The following is a 24,269-nucleotide window of genomic DNA, read 5'->3' on the forward strand; positions in this document are numbered from 1 at the left end:
CAAATCTGGATTGGCTCTTGACTTCATAAAATGTAATATTCTTGCTTTTTATATGGTAGCTTATTTGGCACATCTGTCCATAAAACCAAAAGAACTCAAATTCCTGATGAATAAAATATACACATTACTAACTTTTGACTTGTTCTTTAAGTTGTGCTTAAGTATGCTTTGATTATATTAGGTTACTACTTGTCTTCCTGTGACCTATGTGAAAATGAGTTCTTGTATGCAAAAAAAAAAAAAAAAGCTGTCTTAAATAGCTTTGTTAATGAACATAAAGGCACAGGTTCTCAAAGTAGCAGACATTGAGTGGAGTAATAAATGAATGTTGTTATAAAATCACTGTAGACTAAATATGATCTTTTAAGGAAGCTGTAAGATTGTGGTTCTATATAAAAAGTGTAAGCTATAAATGAAGAAACAGATGATACTTTTGCTCTGGTCTTTTTAGAGAAGCAGTTCTCTGAAAATATCTTTGGAAGCGAGGGAGAATTAGTGAAAATAACTTCAGTGTCATTTCTAAATGCTGTCTGTTAAACAGATGGTGAAACTGCTGAGGCATGTTGTGCTGACACCTTGCTGTTAAAGCAGCCAGCAAGGCTGAAGGTCCCGCAGAAACATATGTTGCATAATAACCATTGATCTACGAGTATGTTATTTTCTTTGTTTTGAAAATGCTCATAGGTTCTTCGTTCTCAGTATTGCAGATACTTGATCATAGATGCCAACTAAAAAGAAATACCTACGTGTCATTAAAAAAACACAAACACTCCTCACCAGTCTACCTCTCCCCCTTAAAAATACAGGAGACTGGGACTGTAATGAATTCCATGCCACTAAATATTTACTGCTTTGCAAGATAAGAGAAAGCATTACTTTTAGAATCCCATGAATTTGGTAAGATCTTGACATGATAATTGAATTTTGCTTTTTTGAAACTTATGTTCCCATGATGAATAGCACATCTGGCAGTATTTTAGGGAAGAAAAATCCCCTCACTTTTCTCAATTTAAAATTCAAGGGAACCAAATAATATACTCGGCACAGCGTGAAAAGAAACATACTTGAAGTTTCTAGTGTAGCTCAGGAAAGTTTTGGGGTTTTTTTTCATTCTCATCAAGCTTGTAACTAATGTTGATGTTTGGGTGTTTGAGCAAGAAGAATGTTGGTTTTGTAAGGGATCTGTTGAGCTCTTGTTTTCTTAAGCTGCGATAGTCCAGATCACTGTTTGTTTTTTCAGTTTGAATTGATACTTATATTCCCTCCAATAAAAGCTGTATGATTTCTCATTCTGCTGTACAGCTGGAGATTTTGGTTGAGGACTGACTTGCACACAACTAGCTGTCTGTTTAGTCAGAAGAAGACTGGGAATATACTTGGGTTCTAATTCATGCACTAACACCAACGAAATTAGTCACAAAAGTTGGTAGAGAAAATACCTGTTATTTCAACACCCTGGTCTTACACAAGAGGTGTTTCAAAAGGCACTGTGGTGAATCCAGCAATTAAGAAAGGCATGGAATCAGTTAACTGTCTTCAAACCTGATAAATTATGGGTAATGTTCTCAGTACTGCTCTTCAAGCGTGTGACTGATACAAGCATGTCTGCTTAAAATCTACTTCTGTCCAGTTTCTGATGGAAATTGCAGAAAACATCCAAAATCTTCACTATGGAGGCTTATTAAGTATATTAGATTAAAATTAATTTGACTGGATTACTTTCTTTTGGTGCTTTTTCTCTTGGAGCGCTTGCTTTGGCATTACACTGGAGTTCTTTAAATGTATTGTATATAGCAGCTGTCTGTCCTCACATGTTTTTAATAACTTTCTATAGCCTAAACCAATGAATCAGTAAAATAAAAGGCCTCTTTGTTAGTGTATATCATTAATTGAGGTTTATGCACTTATAGTCTGGCAAGCAGAAAGTTTGAGTTCTCTGTTAAGAAATTAGAAGTTGACAAGAACAACTGACCCACTTGTCCCTCTTGGAAAATACTGGGATGCCTGCTCTCATGAAACAGAGATCCAAACAGTTTCAGCTCCATTGGCATTTAATTGTTAATGTGTGTGATGTCTGTTTCAAAGCTTCCTTGGCACTTCTTTGAAGGCAGTTAGTCAGCTCGTCATGGTGAGGCACATTGCTAAAGAGCATTCCTGCTATCTGATCTATGTATTAGTTGTTTGGAGGTCAACAAAAATCTCCACTGGAGGATTTTACTCTTTGGCTGGAGGAGAAAGTACTGTTAAAGGTTGGTTATCAAGGCTAGCTCAGCTAAAAATAGCGGGAGAGACAACAGAATAATAAAGTGAATAACAGAAGCCCATACTAAAATAATGCTGGTAACAAACAGAGTGTTCTGAGGTTTTCTAAAATACAGCAGACTTTTGTCCCACATTCCAGTAATTTATTTGAAAGGCATGTTCCACTTGAGGATTGCCAAGAACTTTACAAATACTAAGCCTTTTAACATGTCTAAGGTATGTGCTGTGCCATTTTAAAAAGAACCTCATGGGCAAAAATGATAGCTATATTTTTCCAGAAGCTTATGGTCTGTAATAATACAGAAAGTGTTCTTTCAGTGGTTCAGGGAAGCTTCAGACTCTCCAGGTATGAAAACCTATTGTAGCTTTCTGTCCTAAAAGAATTTGTGAATAAAAAGGTGGATATTCTGGGTTTCATTTCCACCCCCCTCCCTCCCACCCCCAATATTAATGTAAGACATACACACTATAAATTCATTTAAGAGTTATGTGTCGCTAGATTTCTAGCATGTTTCATCCATGACAAGTTCTCCAGTCTAGTTGTGCTTTTTAGAGGTGTAAAAAAAGTTAGAGCTTACACAAGTGTTGTGAGGCACTGGTTCTCCATATACAGGTATGGTTTAAAGATGAGAAGTACAAACTTAGGACAAGAGAGCTAAAGAAAAAAGGTCCCAGAATTATTAAGGGAGAAAGAACTGCTTCAAGAAATACAGATAGCCTTTAATATCAGAGTGGTTTGCATTCAGAATGCTGTCAGTGGGACAAAAAAAGGAGTAGAATTGGACTAGAGTTTTAATACTGTAAAACACTGTGATTGAGAATTATAAATAGTCGTGCTAGAAGAAAGGTGAAACACTTGGCTTTGCCCTGAGCTGCATCCTGCTGACATCTACTCCCTGCACAGCCTCACCGAAGAAAGTTTTATGGAAGAAGGCCATCCTTGGGTGAGAAGTTTGAATAAAGCTTGTGGTACACCAACAGATTTAAGAAAGAATAGGCACCAAATCTTTTGTTAACTAGAAAAACTGGGAAGGCTAGAAATGCAGAGGCTGCTCAGGCTAAACTGTTCAAGACTTTCACAGTTCCCTGCCCTGTCTATGCAAAAAAGCGTACTCTTGTTATAGTGTTTATTTTTGAAAAATGCCATAGGCTTATACGTACCTTTTAAAAATTTCATGCCCTCTTGATTTTAGCACACAAGCAGTGATACATCTTCATGTTAAATGACTCATATAATACATTTTCCTGCTTTTGTGGAGGTTTGCAAGGGCTTTCAAATCACAAATGAACATGAAACAACTCAGCATATGCTCGAGTAAGAAGTCTCAACTGTTGGCAGTGATTATTGGGGAATACTTGGATTACCTACATAAATGCTAAAGTCTTAATTTCTTTGGCAGGCAAAAATCAGTGATCAAAAGTAAACTGTACGGTGATACCATCTATTGTCAGCCACTCTCCTGGTACTGCAGTGTAGGCTGGAGGGAACTGGGCTGTAAAGCTGCTGCCTTCATAGTCCAGACAGCCAAGTCAAGGCACAATCTTTAAGATTTTAGTTGTTAAAACTAAACTTTTCAATGTGTGTAGGCAAATGGTATTTTTTCTTAGATACAACAAATTTTAGCATATTTTCAGATGTCAACAGGAATGTTGGCAGGGGGTAGGGAACACGCCAAACTTTGAGCTCCTGCTGCCAGGCTTGAGACCACTGGAATTACTGGAACTTCCAAAACACTTATCACAGATGAAACTTATTTTTGCTCTGTCTTATTTTTGCCAGTAGCTGTATTATTTTGAAAAGAAAAAGTTGTTTATATATGTTTTAATAGCTGCCTATGCTTATAGAAATTGTCAGGCACTCCTAGGAGAAAGGTCTTTAATTCTATTTTAATTTGTGATAAATGTTTAGTTGCTTAAGTATCCAACAAGACAATTATTTTACTGAAACAGCTAAGGGGAAAAAGTGTGTTTACTCTTAGCCCTTTAGAATCCTGTTTCTATTGGAGATGCTGACAATCTCAGTCCTTATGCTGGACAACCTTCTCATGCTTTATTAACATTAGTCTATATGATTTTTAAAAAACTTATCTAAATTTCCATGCCCAGTTCTCTGAAATTTCATTTATTTTGAGGAAGACAAAGCTGTCAAAGGCTTGTGAGTGTTGGGTCAATCAGAATTCATTCTGTACAGAACAAGTTTCATTGTCTATAATTTGAGAGTATCTTTGAATTTTTAGAAAGCATTGCTATGCTATGAGGGCTGTGCAATAATGTTTTTAAAACACTTTGCAACTTTAAACTTTCTGTGGTTTTTTTGTTTTGTTTGTTTTTATTTTCTGTAGACTCGAGATGATTTTCTTGGGCAAGTGGATATTCCTCTTTATCAGTTACCGGTTTGTATTTTTTGTTTGTTTTTGTTTTAAGACTATGAAAGGGAAAAGCATTCTGTATGCAACTGTATTTGTTATCTAAGGAAGTTAACCATACTGATAATATAAGTGATTAAATTCTTCTGGTCTGTGGGGTTTTTGTTTGGTTTTCTTACGGGGATTTGTTAGGAGTATTTTAGTGCTGGTATTTGTCAAAAACCTCTAGGTTATCTTGTGTTTAGATACTGGTTTCTGCTGTTAAAAGTTAGGGGTGCTTATAGCTTTTCCAAGAATAAAATGCAAGTATTCAAACAGTCTTAAAGACAAGAAGATACTGTAATTATTGTCACATTTCTTAAAATATTTTCTTTAAAGTCGACATATTTACTTTAAATATAACTTATTCCCATAAACAGATACAGAAGAGGGTAAGTGGGAAATAGAGCTAGTGTTGTTTTGTACATTGTTTTTGTTTCGGTTTTGTATTTCTTTTGCAAAGCACACTGTTGGTTTTTAAAGAAATATCACCAAGAACATTGAAACATGTAAGCCTTTTCATTTTCTTCTGAGTTTTCAAAACATTAGCAAATACTAACAGATTTATCAGCAACTGTTTTAAAGACAGGATAACAACTGTGGAAAAACCTTTCCAAGAGCAGTTGTACTTTCATTCCGGTAAGAACTGTGTCAGGAGTAGTTATATATGTCCCGTTTCCCACTGTAACTGGGATGTGAGATCACACTAACCCCTTTCCCTCAGTCAGGTGGGTTGGAAAGACCGACCGTAATTGCCCTCTGAAGGAGACTGTCTGTGTTCTCACTTCCCACTGATAAGCTGGACAGCAATATCTGGAGTATTTTGGATGTATTGGTGTCTTTTTTTTTTAATTTATTTAAAAAAAGCATGAACTAGGTTATAGAGCCTCACTTGAGTATTTTCATGGCTATTTTCTTACCTGCCTTGAACGTCTGCTTTTCCCTGTGTTCTGTTTCCATCCTCCTGGTTCCTTGTTATTAATTATTTGTTCTTGCCATCTAAATCCATTGTACTTCATTGGTCCAAATATAGGTGGATTTTTGGAAAGTCTCTCATTTATATAAGTAAATACAACTTGGATAAATAATCAGTTTATAAATTCTTTATTACATGCACTTTTGGTTTTGCTTCATGCTGTGCAAATGCAGACTACTCATAACTAAAAAGAGCTGGTAATTGCAGACATGGAAAAAGGGCAAATAATCTGCGAGGTAAGATAGTTGGCAGATACAAATTTGCTCTTTCCAAAACCAAAATGTTTGAATCCAGATATAATGTATTGTTGAGTCTGAGGCAGCTGTTCTTTTTTTGGGAAGTCAGAACAATAATTATAAAATTTAGATTAAGAAGATAATCTTTCTTTTTCTCTCCTCAGTGATCTATTTTCATAGTGTGTTTGTGTGTAGGTAGCAATAATGTAATGTTGGAGGGGGGAAAAAACCCATCCAAGCCCCCGCAAAACCAAAACCCAAGCTTAATTCCATTTAAATTTCAAAGAACTATTTATCTTTGATGTAAAACGATTCATTTTATAAATATAGAAACTGATCTTGCAGATAACACCAGTGTAACATGTATATTGTTACAGGATTGAAGATCTGCATTTTAATTCAGTGGAGGTGGAACACTTCAGCTTGTGTAGTATTTCTGAATTGTTTTATTAAGAGCTTACACTGAAATTTCTGAAATACAAGAGAGCATTTTTCTTTCTGAGATTTGATGTAATAGTTATCACATTCAGTAAAATGTACTCAGCTTAATCGTAGGAATTTTTCATAACAAAGTTCAACAGTTCCAAATAAAATTCTGTCTATAACTTAATAAAATGTCTAACCTTTAGATTCTGTATTTTTTTATGTCTCTTTCCAGTCAAATTAGCTCAGCCTTTGAGGATTGCATCGTGTACCATTTTTCTAAAGTAAAAGGTCTACAAATACAGCAATTGCAAGTTTTTCCTCATGTATTATAAAGTACTTCTTGAAACAGTTAAAATGTATTGGGTTAGCTCCCCAGAATTTACAAACGACTGAAAAAGGGGCAGGGGATATGTGTGTAGAGAGAATCAAAGAAGATATTTACAGATGTTTTTAAAAATACGGTATTACAAAAATGTTTTTGTAAGAATTGCAGAACTTCAGATGCATTATAAGTATTTATATTAACCAGAAAACCAAATCTTTCTTTAGTGATCTCTCATGTGTATTTCTCTATCTGTACCTGGGATGTATATTTATAAAATTATGTCTGTTTACCTCTGTGCTTCTTTCTGTTGAGCAACTTCACTTCTGTGAATTAGAACAGAAATGTTCTCAGAATGGATTCCTCTCATTATTTTTTATCCCCAAGTCTTAAAGCTAGAAGTGGCTTTTTGTGTTTGTTCTGTGTAAAACAATAATTGAAAAATAGTAAGGGAGGAAAAAGGGTTATGGTAGATCTTTTAAATGTGAAAATTTGAGAATCTGTTTCTTAATTTCAGGTTAAACAGTTGCTTGGTTTTTTTCTGTGCTTTAGAAACTGTAATCTATGTATACACTGAAAGGTAATTATTTTTTCTTGAACTGGGGAATTAGTCTTATTACTAAGATTAAAGCTGGCATTACTATTACTGTACCTAAACTTATAACTTAAATTGTAAAATGTTATGTGGCCTTTAAAGACAATTGTTGTAAATTTCTGATAATTTTCTCTAACTTAAGTGTCTGATACAGATTTTTTCTTGAAAAATGTTGTCTTATTCAGACAGAAAATCCAAGTATGGAGAGACCATATACATTTAAGGATTTTGTTCTTCATCCGAGAAGGTTAGTAAATGCCACATAAAAATTCTAACTTACATACCTAAACAAGGCTGTTAAATAATTACTTATTACTTGTACATATGTAAATATTGGCTGAACATTTATGTTTTCATCAAAGAAATTTGAGCAGCAACAGAGTAAACATTTTTGGTTCTACTAAAAAGTCAGTGTTTGTTTAAATACTTAAGAGATTGGTAAGAATAAACCATTTTTCTTCAGGCTGTGATATAATTCACATTGTAGCTTCATCTAAACCATTTACTACATCACTGAACAGTGAAATCGGTGACCAGTGTTATGCTGTAACTGATTTATCCCTTTCCAAATTGAGATTGTTTTTTGCCTTCCTGTCTCTTTTGTTTGCCTTTTTCATGTAAGCAGTTTCATGTGACTTTAATTCTAAACATAATAAAACTTAAACTGAAAAGCTGCTTAACATTTAGGAAGACCTCTGTTAAAAAAAACTTGAGGAATTTTTAAATGATAGGTAGCACTTTGACGCTGATGTTAAGTGTTTCATATTTGTTTTTAAAATGGAGATTCCTAACATAAATCTGAACAGTTTTTAGGAACTTATTTCTAATAAAATGCACAAAATGCATGTCAGCATTTTTCAGATAATAGGTTACAATTGAGAAATAATGTCAGAACATGTGGGATCTATAGATCTTTCTCAGCCATGTTGGTAGCAGAAGACTATTTTTACTGTAGTTATTATACTGACTCATTTTTAGCACATCAGTGGGTTTTAACAGGTAGTGACTGTTGTTTCATTTTGATCTCCTATTTTTCTGAATTTAACATTTCTTGTCCTGTAAATGAATGAAGAATAATATTTATTGCCTCCGCATAAATTAAATTTTTGTCTGTTAGTCAAGCATCTGACCTCTCCTTGTAGTGGCTGCCATGTGAATTTGGCAACGCTTTGTAGTAAGAGATGCTGCCATAGGTTCATGCACTTCTCTGCCTTGAAATCTTACTGTAACTTTTAGATGCTTCAGTATTGTTAATGCATGTTCTTCAATTTTGTGCATGTGTGCATTTATTTAGACAGGGATATTAATAATAAGGTTACTGCCTTCCCAAAACCTCAAGCTGAGTAAGAATTACTAATACGTTAATACGCTGAAATGAATTACTTTAACCTGCTATCTTACTTTCCAGTACAATGGTTACTTCCTCTTTCAAAGGGATGTAGGTATTTCTGAAACCAAAATGCCGTCTCTGTGAACATGTTTACAATCCAACATGAAATGCTCTTTCTGAGTATCAGGAAATGTAATTCGCTTTCTGTATTGGGGGGAGGGAAGCAAAGCATTAGACCTTAATGATGGGAGTGGGTTTTGGGATTTTTCTTTATTTTAGTAATATGATGTGCACGTATCCAAGTTGACTTATCAGTGATATTTTTAAGACTCTCTGTTTGTTTTTTATGCACTAGTCAAACAGATGAGATAATGCGGCAAATTTCATTACCAAGTGAAAATACTGAACAAATTCAATATGGGAAGAGCCTATTTTCAGACTTGAGACAGTGCATTAAGATAAATACAGAGGCAGATGCTGAAGTATATGAGCTTGCTGTAACTTAGTTTTAGGAAAAGTAGTCCTTTAAGTTGAAATAATACTTAATAATTTGACTGTGTATTATAATAATATGAATTAAATTCTCATCCTTCTTATTTTCTTGTTCTTTGTGCATTGTATACTAGGGAAGTTTTCAAAAGAGTGACTTGGAAAGAAAGGTTTTCCTTTGTGGTACCTAATACCAAGGTGTATTCAGAAGTCTAAAAACTTGATACTATTACAGAACTCAATTTAAAATATAAGAAGCCAAGTTTGTATTGAGAAACCTAAGAATAATCCTCTAGCTGTGCTTTTTAGCAGTTTTATTTTCAGCTAACAATTACACAAGTGCATAATAAGAACATTTTATTTTCTCTTCTGCAGCCATAAATCAAGAGTTAAAGGCCACCTTAGATTAAAAATGACTTATTTACCGAAAAGCAGTGGGTCTGAAGAAGAAACCACAGAACAGGCTGAAGATTTAGAGGTGGGAAAGATGTATTTATTGCTGAAAACCCTAGCAAGTATCTTTAGCTTTTAAGGGTAGCTACAGTAAAAATGAATGTTAAGAATCACTAAGCTATAAATAGTGTTTTAGAAACAAACTGGTTAAGAACAATTGCTTGTATCATACATAAAAGTTGTAAATGTATAAAAATTGTGGAGCAGTTTTTCTAACTCAAGGAGTGAGTTTTTCAGTATATGGCAAATTTTCTTTTTTTAGATACGTCTATATAACTTGTCTTGATTTAGAATTAATGGAAATATCATCGCCCAGTATTTTTACTGCTGTTTAATGTTGTTTGACCCCAGCCAGCCAGGCACTGACATCTTGCTAGTTTTAGTTTGAGCTCTCTCCAATTTATAGGGATATTTTAATCTTAACTACTTTACATTTGTAATCTTTTGTAAGCATATCCAATTTAGATCAATGGATTTCTTTTCAAGACTTAAACAACTCTAATCAGCATGGCCACCTTTGCTGTAATTAAACTTTCTGTTGCAAAATGTTGTAATATTTAATGTTACAGCTCATTTGACTAGTACATTTGCAGCATGTGTATGAAATGAGATCTGTTTACTTCTTTGGATGTATTCTATGAATGCTCTTTATTTTCCTGGATAAACAATTTTGGTGCTAATATGTTTAAGGATCTTGAGTTAAAAAAAAAAAGATTTCTGCATGCATGGTTTGTCCTATCATTTCTTGAAAAATACACACAATAAAATCCAGAGCCCATCTTATTGGCTTAAGATGTAGTGGAACTGCACCTTAAAAGGAGTATGGTTTAATAAATGGAAATGCTTTTTCAACTTTGGTAGTATTTAAGGCAGTTAATATTATATCTTCTAGCCTGGGTGGATTATATTGGACCAACCAGATGCTGCTAGCCAGCCACAACAGCAGCAGCAGGAACCTCCTCCGCTGCCTTCAGGCTGGGAAGAAAGGCAAGACATCCTTGGCAGGACCTACTATGTCAATCATGAATTCAGAAGAACACAGTGGAAAAGACCAACTGCCCAGTATGTCTTTTGGCCTAAAAATTCAAGTCTTATATTAACTAGTGCAACTAATGCACTCTAGTTACATTGAAAGCAAGGAGAACTAGAAAGCTTGAGAACCAGTAGAGAGCCTTCTATAGTTTAACCTGCGAGAGTAGTCATTTTAACTGCACAGTACTCTTCCTGTTCTCTGGAAGTATGCATTCAAATAGAAACTGGTTGCAATTGTAAGAGATAATAACTACAGTAATGGAAAGGAAATTATTTTCACACTCAAAGCCTGACTCCTCCTTCCCAGCAGGGACTGCATTAAATTATTTACCTTAGGTTTTTTCAGGGTTGGTTAGTTTGTTTTTCTTTTCCTTAGAATGTGAATTACAGAAATAATACCTGGAGTACTGTCTGGTTCTTTGGTTTAACTTGCACTTCACATTGACATGATTGCTTATTCTTTTTTTAAACTGTTTACATCAATTATTGCAGCTCATGACTGTTTCTTTATCTTCTGCCAAAGTGACCATAATAGATGTTTTTGCTGTTAGCCTAGCTCACTGTTGAAAGATAAAATACGGCTACTGTATGCTCACTCAACCCCCAACAGGGACAGTGTAGCTGTTGCAGATATTGGTAGCGTGCAGTTGGAGGCCCAGCATGTGTTCACTCACCGGCGACAGATATCGGAGGATACGGAAAATCTAGACAACAGAGATTCCCCCGAGGTAAAAAAAAACCACAAACATCTCTAAATGTTTCTGAAATGCAAGTAACTTGTAATACAAGCTTTCTGACTAGATTTAAAATTTGTAACTTGAAACTCCTTTTAAAAAATATTTTTTCTTTATTTTCTTTTTAAAGAGCTGGGAAATTATAACTGAAGATGAGGCAACAATGTATAGCAATCAGAATGTTCAAATACCTCTCTCACAGAGTAATTGTGATATACAGTCTCATCTTGCAGAAGAATTGAATACCAGACTTACTACCTCTGGAAGTTCAGCTACTGGCCAGTCAGCAGCCTACACTGTAAATTATTTTTCTTATTGTTCTAATATACAGAAATATCTGTGTTTTGCACAAAATGTTATAACTGATAGGATTAGATCCATAAATACTTCATTTAACAATTACATTTTCAATTTCATCCCTAAGGCAGAGAGCTTAAGAATAAGCTTTTTACTATTGAAGCCCATCTAAGCAAACATTTTATTCTTCCACACTTTTCTTATATGAATTTTTGCCTGAGATTAAAACATACTTGTGTGAAGTATTTTTTGGTCGTCTTACACTGTCATACAGAATGCTATTGAAAACTACAGGTGAAGGAAGGTGTCTGTATCCTGAAAGCTTATTTCTAAGGGAGTTGTGCTATATTGGTCACTTCTTCCACTAGGACAAGTTTTAAGATAATTCCAGTTTTCATTGTGAATACTGGGATAAGATTTTTATGGTGGGGCCGAGTAAACCTGGTGACTCCATAGCAGTGAAAAAGGGACCCTGTTCATACAGTTCCGCTGCCCCCGCACCAGTTATGAAACTTGCCTGACCTCTCAGTGAGTGTTTTCAGTTTGCTAACCCAGAAGAAAACTATTCTTTTTTCCCCCAACTCTGTTTTTGCTATTTTAGCAAGTTGAAACAATATGCTAGGTTGTCTGACAAATACTGTGGTGGCAAATGAGAAGCAGCAGGAGTACGTTGCCAGGAGTAGGAATTGTCTTTTTGGTGGTAGCGAGCAATTAAATAAGCTCAGCTGTCTTGTGAAAGCCGAGCTCCACAAACAGCCTTGTAACCTGATCTGTGACTTGAGAAATCCACTGTCCATTCAGGAAAGCCTGTAGAGGTGACCCAGACCATCTAGTCTGTAAGATTTAGGTGTTTAAATAAAATTATTAGCTTTTTTCTTGCTGTAAAATGTAGATTTGGAATTGACAGTTTTTCTGAGTTAGTAAAAAGGCATCAATAGTGTTGCTGGAAACGCCAAAGTGAGAGTTTGTTATTCTCGCTTTGCTTGATCTCTGTTATTTGGAATACTATGGATAACGAGAAAACTTATTTTTGAGTTGCTTGGGTGGCCTAAGATAAGAAGGAGGCAGATGTTCAAATTATTTGCAAGAGCCAGCTAGAATGACAGTCTTGCCTCCCTTCACCACTGTCACCCCCCCAAAAAATAAACTTATGAACTTAATCTTGCTTTTTCTTTGAATTATTCTAAAAGAGTATGTAGAGAGGGAAAAAATCCTTCAAATAACTGGGGAAATTCTGCAGCAAGATGAAATACAGTTGCTTAATTGTAGCATGTGAGATCTAAATTGGCTCTAGGCAGAAAGGTGGATGCTTATGCAAAGCCCAGGAATTGAATTGCTCTTTTCAAACTGGGTGTCTAAAACTCTCTTACCTTGTCATTGTTAACTTAATCTACTCTCAGAAAAGTTGTTAGCTCTGATATATCACAGGCTTTAGTCTACTGACAAGATAACACAGTAAGTTCTATACTGTAAATTCAGCTGTAACGTAACTGGTTTCAATTAACTGTAATGTTTTACGTGCCAAACCATCTGTTTTTAGGGTTTTTGAGAACTTTCACAAGCCTCTGTATTATTCTGTTTCAAGATTACAATACACACTGTGAACTTAACTTTTCTAGCAGTGTTAAAACAGGAGTTTCAAAAATATTATATCAAATTGACGTTTCAAAACAAATAAGACACTTTGTTCAAGATGAAAACTGTAATGAAGTGTGATAACTATTGTTGACTGTTTGCTGCCATTGGTAAAGCTGCAGTAATAGCTAATACATTATTTCTCTTCACTGCTTCCAGAACCATTCCAGCAGAAGAGGCAGTCTGCAAACTTACAGAGCTGAAGAGCAGCCTGCACATCCAGTGGTACGTCACTCTCCAGAAAACCACAGGCTTGTGTTGCAAAGAAGCTGAAAGATTTTCTTCATGTAAAACTTATTTTTGTAGACTATGTGTTACGTGCTGACATTTTAGATGAGATTTGGCCTTCTGCTTCTGGCAGCTGTCCTGACAAAATTGCAATTATAAGTGTAGCAAGATTGGAGTTCCGTTATAAAGCTTTCATATTCCAACTTCGTGGTTTTGGTTTAACGTTAGCTTAATGCATGGATAGAGCCTGTAGAAGGAAGTAGTCTTCCCATGAAAGTATGAGTTTTGTTTTTCAAATCATTTGCTTTGTAATTAAGGTAGGGTGGTGGTACAGCTTTTATGTTTTCATGGTGACGCTGCAAACTGTGAGCTCATAGCCAGAAGTACTAGGCTGGATCAGCCATGCCTAAACCAGGTTTATAAATTAATCCTCTTAGATGAGGAGCTTGAATTAAAAAAAAAAAACCAAACAAAAACAAAAACCAAACCCACAAAACAACCAACCAATTGTTACTTCATATTGTTCAGTAAGGACTTAAGTTCTGCTTTTCTATTTTATCCAATCTGCAAAAATCACGACCGTCTGGATTATAGTTTTGTTGTTTTAATTTGGCAGAGGAAAGCCTTTTCACAGTTTCATAATTTTCTTAACTGTTTTTCTTCCGTTATCACTAATATTTAGTTACTACCTACTTCATCCGGATTACCCCCAGGCTGGGAAGAGCGACAAGATGAAAAAGGGAGGTCTTACTATATAGATCACAATTCTAGAACCACTACCTGGATTAAGCCAGTTGTACAGGTACTGTCTGTCTTCTAATTTACTGATCTATTTATTAATTTAACCTTTTAAACATCTCACATAATAGCACTAAAGTTTAGAGAACTCTTTGAAATAGAATATGTGAAAGGCATAAATGGTAAAGCACTACATAAAGTATCTGACAGAATGCAACAAGAGATAAGAACAGTATTATTTTATTACTAATTATTAATACTATTACCAAGAAAGCCTTCTGGAGAGTTATAGCTGATTGAGAAGCCTGAAAGACTTCTTTCAACCTTGGTAGCATAATCAGTGATTGTTAGTCAATGTTATTGATATTAGACTAAACAAATCTATGTCTGGCACTTGCTTTATGAAACTGCTTTCGTGAGTCAAAAATACAGATAAATAGAAAAAAATATATTGCTCTACAGGGCTTTGATTTGATTTTTCCCCCCCCCCCCCATTTACCTTAGACTGCTATGGAAACAGGTCAGTTGTCAGCTGTGCAAAGTATTCCTGTAGGAAGACAACCACAAGCAACATCAAGTGATTCATCACCACAGTCTTCTCAGCAGCAGCCTGAAACAGAGCAAGGATTTCTCCCTAAAGGCTGGGAAGTCCGACATGCACCCAATGGGAGACCATTCTTTATTGACCACAATACCAAAACGACAACATGGGTAATGGGAAACTGCTGTCATGAACTGAAATTTTAGTTTCTAACAAGTCAAAGCTTTGCTGCTTTCAGCAAGCTTCTGTAGGTTTCTTTAGTGCCAAGATAACTGTGTCGTGTCTGTTAAGGAACATATGTAATAAAAATGTGAACTCATTTAAAATACCTATCATGGGTAGAACAGGGTGAATTTTACAAACTGTATTGGTACTTGAAAATTTAGCTCAGAAGGAGGAAAACACTGATGTGTATAGGAATCCATTTCACAGATATAAAGCATCTCCTAGATGACACCTCTGTTGTAACTGTAGAACTGTGATAGCTTATATGTGCTGTTAACAGAAATCAGTTTTGTAAGTGTTACTGCGACAGGAAACGTTACTTCAAATTTACCACATGGTACAGTGCCCAATACAAATTTCTTGAGGAAGCAGGCCAGGTGTAGCTACAAGATGGATGTGGGGTTGTACAGCTGCAGTTCCACAGAGTGGCACTGCACGCCACTAAGCAGTGCTGATAGATCGACTTAAGTATTTAGAGTAGGTCACTGTTACTGTGAAAGAGATACAGGAATGCATTAAATTGATTCAAAATTAATATTCATTTCTTCAGGATTACAGAAAGACCTCATTTAACACAAACACCTTCCCCCTACCCCCCTAAAAAAACCAAACCAAACAATGAAAAATCCCAACCACCAAACCCCAAAAGCACAAGGTGTGCCAGGAACAATGCAAAAAGATTAATTTGACTCAATTACACTAAAATTTAGTTGAATGAAGGATTTTAAAATAAATTTACATATAAAAAAGTGAGAGGTCATTAGAAGATGATTGTGCACGCTGGAGGAATGAGAATCCCCAAGGAACTACTTGGCTGCAGAATACGCAACAATTATCTAGTTGGTACTAGGCATATTCTTTATGCAATCATTAACAAACAGGAAAAAAAAAAGATTTTAACATGCTGTTTGTTTTGTTTTCAAAGGAAGATCCAAGACTGAAAATTGCTGCTCATCCAAGGAGAAAGGCGTCCCTAGATCCAGTAGACCTGGGTCCATTACCAGTAAGTAAACTGTTTTATACTTGTTTTGCAAATACAACAATTTAAATACTTAAACTAGCACCATTGAAACTTGCACATGAGAAAATGCAGCCTGCTTTTTTTCATGCAAATTTTGAATATTTGAAAATATTTTGAATTCCAATGCTGAGAGTAGATGGAGGGGGTGAATGCCCCTAGCTGCAGATGTTGTTGAGTTGTATGCAAACTATATGGTCAGAAATTTATAATAAAAGTGTCGTCTTCTTACAGCCAGGGTGGGAAGAGAGAACTCACACAGATGGAAGAATATTCTTCATAAATCACAGTATGTACAATGTAGTATTCTCCCCCCACTCATAATTTTATTTCTGAACATTATCTAAATTAATGAAACTAATCACAAAATGTCTTGCAGATACAAAGAGAACACAATGGGAGGATCCTCGACTGCAGAATGTGGCAATAACTGGACCAGTAAGCTTTCCTTACGTAGCCTTACATATTTTTCAAAATATTGTTAATGGAATCCAAACAAACTATTGTCATTTACTAGTTAGTTGTTCTAGAAGATGAAACTTCCAGGGTGCTTGAACAACGCGTTTTTATTTCTTTATAAAGACTGTTTAGAAAGCTTTCTGTGGAAATGGTCTTTAAATGCCAGAAAAAGATCAGTTCCTGTAGCAGTAAGGAAGTTTCCTTATAGACTGGAGGGGGGGGTTGAAGTGGGGTAGAAACTTTATTTTTTTTTTATCCACAGTGTTCAATATAAAACTAGCTCAATCCATGAAGTAAACTTGAAAACAAGGAAAGACAAAAAGAAAGAAATAAAAAAAAAAAGGCAGTGAAATGGCTTTAAAAGGAATGAAATAAATTTCGAACTGAAAAATAATTATCTACCCTTGATACTTAATCTGAAGTGCAAAATTACCAGGACTAATTGCAAAGATGGTACACATTATAATTATAGATGGGTTTTAGTGTTCAACTGATATCTGTGTTTATTAATAGCCCACATATGTAAACAACCTTCTCTGTCCATGGAAAATAGGGGTGTTTGTAGCCAGGTCTCTCATGATACAGCAAGGAGAGACCTCGTGTTATGTAAGTCACCAGAGGCATTTTGGTCACTTCGATCTGGGCCAGTCACATCAGCTAACAGTAAAGTATAGGATAAATTCTATGGAACGGATCAGAACAAATGATTTGAACGAAGGAGTACTTTTCATTCCAGATGTTTTGAACTGACCATATATTCATAAACTGAAAGTCTTCTGATACTTAGTAAAACACATATTCCTGTTTTCTCAGAACTTCAGTGTATGTCTATGCTTCATAAATGTAGACTAGTTTATATTGCATTAATTGTTTGAGTATGTCAAGTGCTTTTTCTTTTGGTTTTTATTTTTTTATTATTATTATTTTCCCAAGGCTGTGCCTTACTCGAGGGACTATAAGCGGAAGTACGAGTTCTTCAGAAAGAAATTGAAGAAACAGGTTAGTAATCTGTAGGAATCCAGCAGAAATTTATGTCCCTAAACAAAGGGAAGCTTAGGTTACAGTGAAAAGAAATTGGAACTTTGTAACCTGCTTATGGAAGATAGATTTAGAGTCTGATCAAGAATACATTTGTGAAACAGCAACTTGGTGACAATTAGCATTTAATCTAACAGTAGGGTTTGTGACTTTGCTTGCAGTCTCATCACTGCGTAATCTAATTGAAAAAGTAGAAATTCTAAAAGGTTAAGAAACGTTGTAAACCTGGAAGTAGGGTGGCAACAGAAAAGTTTGGAAATCACTGACCTAGCATATACTAGTTTTTGGAACTCAGAATATGGAAATAGAAGTTCTCAGAATAGATTTTAGACTGTCCAGATAGAAAGCTGTACTGTCATCTTGATCAGGCTAGATAACTGTAATAAATTGTTATAGCCTTAATATCTGAAGTTTATGAATGTCATTTGCAAGTTCTAGCTTGAAGTAGCAGTGCCAGATGTATTTATAACACATAACATAAAAGACTGTAAATAGCATCTGCATATCCAGATAACAATGAGTCTGCACAACTGCAATCAAATTGGGTAGCCTTGGAAGATATTATATATATATATATATATATAATATATATAAAAATAGCCTTTGAGCTTAGACCCATACTTTGCCTTTTACCTACCAAGTAAATAGGGCTACCTTTAGCCTTTCTGAAACCTGTATCTTTTGAACGGACACATAAATTGCACACAATTATATATGCATCTACATTTTGTGTTCCTAGTCAAGCAAGCTTGGCATTCATTGAAATGTCATTATCATGAGCTGAAAAGTGATAGACAACTCAGCTACACAATATTTTCTGAGTAATCTAAGAGTTAGATGTGTATTTAAAGCTTGTATTACTGCTGCCTTTTAAACATTCACAAATACCTCAATGACAGTTAGAGTGACAGATTGATTTATACTGAGATTTAATTACTCAATAGTCATTTTAATCAGCTAAGTTTGGTTTTAGTAATTGATTTTATTATTGCTTCAACTTTTTTCTGAGAAGTTGATTTGCAACTAAAACCAGGAAAATATATATTTATTTTTTTTTTTAATTTGGGGATATTTTGCTATTTTCTGAAAGGATGAAAAAGACCCATATCTCATAGTCACCATGTAAATTAGCGATAAAACATTGCACAGAATTCTGCAGCTTGGAGAATGACAATGTGTTCCTCTACTCAAAGTAATTATTTTTTTGTTTGTAGTTTGGATCAAGCTGTTGTTGGATACAAATAGGCATTACATTTAAATGCAGCATTCTATTTTATTGGCGGGGCGGGAACAGGCTATATTATTTAAGGAGTGTAAGAAAATAAAGAAGCGCATCTGAACACGTGCACTTCAGAGTTATTTATTAAATATTTCTGCATTCAAAAATTTGTTATTTCTACTGAGTGTGACTAGCTCTTTGAAATCTGAAATACATTGAGTTTCATTGCATGATCCTAATCTAGGCATAGAGCAACATGAGCTGAAATTTCCTGTTCCCACTTTCACTGAATTTCTCAGTTTTGCCTGAAGTAAACGCTGAAAACAAGTGAAATCAAGAAAATACTTTGTTCTCATATGATTTAATGATTCAGCAAAGTTTAGTCCTCGTTTATTACGGGCTTACTCTGAAAGCTCAGCAGCAAATATGAGCTTGGATATTTATATTCAAATGTTTTCCTGGTATGATAGATTGTGATTTGTTGCTGTTACTTCATATTTGAAGGGCACTGATTTTTATTTTAATACTGTAGGAATACTTGTGTGTCATTATATGTCTTAGGAGAATGAGACACCTAGCCTAATAGTTAGAATATTGAACTAGAAGATGTCAGGTAAAATTGTTCTAAAAATAATTTTATTTATAAACTGAGATGCTTTTTTAATCAAGCTTATAATATGGCGAATTTTCAGTGTTAAAAAGGATTCCATGCCTTGCTGCATATAGAACAACTGAGTATATACTGTTACCCCTAAGAACATACTTTAACCCTATCTTCTTCGTGTGAAATAGAACTTAGTACCCAAAACTTTCCATGTGAGTTGAATCTCATGTAATTAGAGTCTCTTGTCAATCATATCATGTTATGTTTACAAATTTTTAAGAACAGGATTTGTGTGCCATTCTTTGTCTGTTTACAGAATTTGCATACTCTGCAAGACTGAAAGATGCTGGGTTTTCTTCTATTATTCTATGTCTTCATTTTTTAATATATTTTTATTTCTAGAGTGATATTCCAAATAGATTTGAAATGAAAATTCATCGCACAACAATCCTCGAAGATTCTTACAGAAGAATTATAGCTGTAAAGAGAGCAGATTTCCTTAAAGCAAGACTTTGGATTGAATTTGATGGTGAAAAAGGTTTAGACTATGGAGGAGTGGCCAGGGAATGGTTCTTCCTTCTCTCTAAAGAAATGTTTAATCCTTATTATGGATTGTTTGAATATTCAGCTACGTAAGTAATACAGGTTTGGAAGACTTGAAGACTATTTAGGGAAAGGAGATCAATTGTATTTCTCATGCCTACCTTCAGAATGGAATTGCTTCCCCCACCCCAAACTGTATAGGGGCGTTTAGCTGTAAATGCCTGTGATGTTTTGCACCTAGTTCTTTGTTTGACAGGAGAATAATGTGGAGACAGTACCTGTGTTTGTTTTTTTCCAGCAGTCTAACCTAAGCCATGTCATCTTTGCATACACAAGTATATGCTTGTACTATTTACAGAAGAGGCAGTATTTAACAAATAACACAGGGAATGTTATTCTGATTACTTTAAAATCAATAGGAGTTAATCCTTTCTTTTTGGTATATCTCTAACTTAGAAAGATAATTCGTGGTGTTTCAAAACTGTTATTTCTGTTATGCTAATAGAATCATCTACTGAGTATTGTTTAATATTAGATTAGTGATTCACTAATCCAAATTGATTATTTTTTTCAACTTCATGAAAAGTAACACCTGATTTAACCAGCAGTGTCTTTTGGACCTTCAAATATGGGACTGTTCCAATAGTACAACATTTTGTTTTTCTTTTTTCTTCCCTACTCCGTCCCTCAACTTCAGAGATAACTATACTCTGCAGATCAATCCAAACTCTGGACTTTGCAATGAAGATCATCTCTCTTATTTCAAGTTTATAGGTCGTGTAGCTGGAATGGCTGTTTACCATGGCAAACTTTTGGATGGTTAGTATTTATTGTATGTAATATATTTAAATTATTATTGTACATATTTTGAATTCTAAGTTACATACTGTTCAACTTATTTGTTCTTCTTTAAAGCCTTTTTTATTCGTCCTTTTTACAAGATGATGCTCCAAAAACCAATAACGCTTCATGATATGGAGTCTGTGGTATGTAATTTGCTTTATCATCTATGTTAGGCTTTCATGTCCGTATTAATTTTTTTTAATACATCTTTAATGAAATAGTGAAGGTTGAAAGTGCATGATTCAAAGAAATTTTAGGCTGCATCTTTTGTAAGTCTGTAAGTTATATAGGATTTAAAACTTCCAAGGAAAATCAGAGACCTGAACTATGGTTTAAGTTAAGCTGTATTGAAGACTTGTCTCTAAACTTTCTATGATGTACTCTTGAAATATTTTTAGACACTAAGGTTCCTAAAATTAAATAATAAACATCTTCGGGACCCCTGTCTCAACGAGTTTGTTAAATTAGGTTTGTGGGTTTTGATAACTAAAAAGAAATGTATTCTTATACGTTCAGAGACTGAAAATATTAACAAGTGAGTACAGTGTAAAGTTTTTAGAGGGGAACATGGCCCTTAATTTTCTTCTTTTTTTTTTTTTTGTTTCCCTGGTAATGGTATAATGGTTCTTATCTAGAATAGTTATGGACAGAGTGATTTTTATTCAGTCTCTTTAATCTATAACTGATTAAATAGTCCTTTAAGACTATTCTTTATAGACTTTAATCTATAACTGCTTTTATAACTATAACTTTTATAATCTATAACTGCTTTTATAGACTTTAATCTATAACTGATTAAATAGTCCTTTAAGAATACAGAATATAGTTCCTATCTGTTTCTGAGTAATAGCTTTATAATGTGTCCTGGTTTTTTTTTCCTTTTCTTTTCTTCTTGTACTATAAAATTATGGGATGGTTTGGGTTGGAAGGAACCTTAAAGATCACCTAGTTCCAGTCCCCCCGCCATGGGCAGGGACACCTTCCACCAGACCAGGTTGCTCAAAGCTACATCCCACCTGGCCTTGAGCACTGCCAGGGATGGGGCATCCACAGCATCTCTGGGCAACCTGTTCCTGTGTCTCACCACCCTCACAGTGGAGAAGTTCCTCCTAATACCTAACCGAAACCTACTCTCTTTCACTTTAAAGCCATTACCCCTTGTTCTGTCACTTTATGCCTTTGTAAAAAGTTCCTCTCCAGCTTTCCTGTCGGCCCCTTTAGGTGCTGGCAGGCTGCTCTAAGTTCCCCCTAGAGCCTCCTCTTCTCCAGGCTGAACAGCCCCAACTCTCTCAACCTGTCTTCATAGGAGAGGTGCTTCAGCCCCCGATCATCTTTGTGGCTTCCTCTGGTTCTGCTTTAGCCGGTCCATGTCTGTCTTGTGCTGGGACCCTAGAGCTGAACGCAGTACCCCAGGTGGGGTCTCACGAGAGCAGAGTAGGGAAGAAGAATCACCTCCCTTGACATGCTGGCCATGCTTCTTTTGATGCAGCCCAGGATGTGATTTTGCTTTATCTTAATTTTCATTCCCTAAGGCTCTTTGTAGTAATGTCTGACAATAAAGGGAAGTTAAATACAGGATGAGAGACAGAGAAGAGTCCACAATACATTACTTCCGATAATGCTTTTACATCACCATTTTGCTACGTGAGAGTTTTTTGGTCCTGAGATTGCTGAGTCTTCAGGTTTCAGATGTTTTTGTAGCTTTGTACAGTTGCAGTGTCTTTGTATCCAATACAGGATTATCCTAGGTAGCAGCATTCACTGGGCAGTAACGGAGCCTCTTGTAGCTTAAAAAGCGGCTACTCTATTTTGTATTTACTGTTTTGTAATTCTCTCTCTTAGGATAGTGAATATTACAATTCTCTGAGATGGATTCTTGAAAATGATCCAGCGGAACTGGACCTTAGATTTATCGTTGATGAAGAACTTTTTGGTCAGGTTAGTATGTTTATGTAAAGTAGAATAGACAAAACACAAAAGAAAATATTTGACCTGTGAAATTAGCTGATTTTATCTGTATGGTACTAAGAAAAACCCTTCATTCACAGTCATGTTGGTTTGTTCACTCAGCTGCTGCGTTTAGCTGGCACATGCTCATGCAGTGCTCTTTTAGCCTGGCTGTGATGTGATAAAGGACTTGGAAATAAGCAGAGCTTTAAAAAATGACTCGTGCTTTTTTCGTAAGTAATACTTGTATTGAAATGTAGCTGTTGCTGTGAATGCAACTGAGACTAAGATATCCATAGTCCCATTAGTAATCTGGAGTAGAGACTGGTTTTCTGTGATTGGCTGGAATAGATAAGCTCTTTTGGAAATGATTGGAATCATAAATTTCACTGGGAGATAATAATAGGGTTTTTTCTAAGATGTACTAGAAAACTATGGAGTCAACAAGTTTGTTGTGTGGAGAGCTATCCAAGATAAGTTGTGTAGAAATACCACAGGTATTGAATAAAAATTGCAAATTATGGGTGTCAGCTAGATCCAAGTAGGACAGTAGCCTTTGTGGTCTTGTGTAACTAAATTGACCTTAAGTAGAAGCATGAAAATGTACATCCATAATAAAGTAGAAATCAGATATTTGTCTACTGAGGTTCTATATTGCATATATGCATAACGTTGTTATGCATATTGATTCACTTATTTAATGGAACCATTGCTGAAATTGCTCTGTGTTTTTCCTTGAGATTTGGAAAAATGGCTGGGTCACTGAATATGCACTTGGTGAAGTCCACATTACTGAAAACTCGTGTGCAAATCTGGCAGCCCTGAATAACACTTGCTTTGGGAAAAAAAAAAAAAAAAAATCAACCAAATTCTGTTTTTTCAGGTGAACTGTGACACCAATTCTGACTCTTATAGTTTTCACATCCTGCACTATTCGAGTGAACTAAATTACACAATACTGATGTATGAATTCTGTCACATACTTCTCTTATTTAAGACCTATTCTATGTATCACATTTTAGACCCATCAACATGAACTGAAAAGTGGTGGATCAGAAATAGTCGTCACCAACAAGAACAAGAGAGACTACATTCAGTAAGTAGTGGTCACTGTGTGTGACGTGTCTTACTGGATTGTCCCTCTAGTAATAGGGGCTGTGTGTTAGTTGTATTAACAAGAGGAAGCTGTTGCTTTGTGTATAAATTGCTTTTATTTTAAATGTTTTTGGTTTTGTTTTTTTTTTTTTTTTTACAGTCTTGTAATCCAGTGGAGATTTGTGAGCAGAGTACAGAAACAAATGGCAGCCTTTAAAGAGGTATAGCTTTAATTACTACAGAAATTCTAAGAATTTGTACTATCTAATCTTAAGACAAGCTTATTTGGACATCCTGAAGACCCACAGATAATATTGCTACAAGTATAAAAAAGGCGGTGATACTGTTTGTCTGCTTTGAATTATTTCAGCCTTTAAAATCTTTTTGGTATATTTTTACTGAGGTGTTTAATTCACACTGAGAAATCTGTTTATTTCTCAATCCTGGCTGACAGCTTTGGCTGTAGTGCAATCAGTTTAATGAATTCTGCAGAAATGAAAATTAATTCTATTAGTTTGATTTAAACTAGCTGGTTTATCCTTATATGCAATATAATTTACACAAGTATGATATTCAGAC

The 24,269-nt window shown here is 35.1% G+C and overlaps 1 protein-coding gene across 3 annotated transcripts in view; it reads left to right on the forward strand.

The window, feature by feature from the left end:
• The window catches only part of NEDD4 (NEDD4 E3 ubiquitin protein ligase), a 61,805-nt gene that overhangs the window by 31,289 nt on the left and 6,247 nt on the right, over positions 1–24,269 (forward strand). For all 3 annotated transcript variants that reach the window (XM_080396572.1, XM_080396570.1, XM_080396571.1), the window contains 19 exons: positions 4,605–4,655; positions 7,408–7,469; positions 9,417–9,519; positions 10,387–10,556; positions 11,137–11,254; positions 11,391–11,558; positions 13,352–13,417; positions 14,103–14,222; positions 14,663–14,869; positions 15,850–15,927; positions 16,177–16,231; positions 16,322–16,380; positions 17,335–17,400; positions 19,665–19,894; positions 20,503–20,624; positions 20,721–20,791; positions 22,491–22,586; positions 23,618–23,691; positions 23,851–23,911. In XM_080396572.1, the coding sequence (XP_080252698.1) occupies positions 4,605–4,655; positions 7,408–7,469; positions 9,417–9,519; positions 10,387–10,556; positions 11,137–11,254; positions 11,391–11,558; positions 13,352–13,417; positions 14,103–14,222; positions 14,663–14,869; positions 15,850–15,927; positions 16,177–16,231; positions 16,322–16,380; positions 17,335–17,400; positions 19,665–19,894; positions 20,503–20,624; positions 20,721–20,791; positions 22,491–22,586; positions 23,618–23,691; positions 23,851–23,911 (1,977 nt within the window). The remainder of the gene's footprint in view (positions 1–4,604; positions 4,656–7,407; positions 7,470–9,416; positions 9,520–10,386; positions 10,557–11,136; positions 11,255–11,390; positions 11,559–13,351; positions 13,418–14,102; positions 14,223–14,662; positions 14,870–15,849; positions 15,928–16,176; positions 16,232–16,321; positions 16,381–17,334; positions 17,401–19,664; positions 19,895–20,502; positions 20,625–20,720; positions 20,792–22,490; positions 22,587–23,617; positions 23,692–23,850; positions 23,912–24,269) is intronic.

This window comes from Falco punctatus (assembly GCF_963210335.1).
Source record: "Falco punctatus genome assembly, chromosome: 7".
Lineage (NCBI taxonomy): Eukaryota > Metazoa > Chordata > Aves > Falconiformes > Falconidae > Falco > Falco punctatus.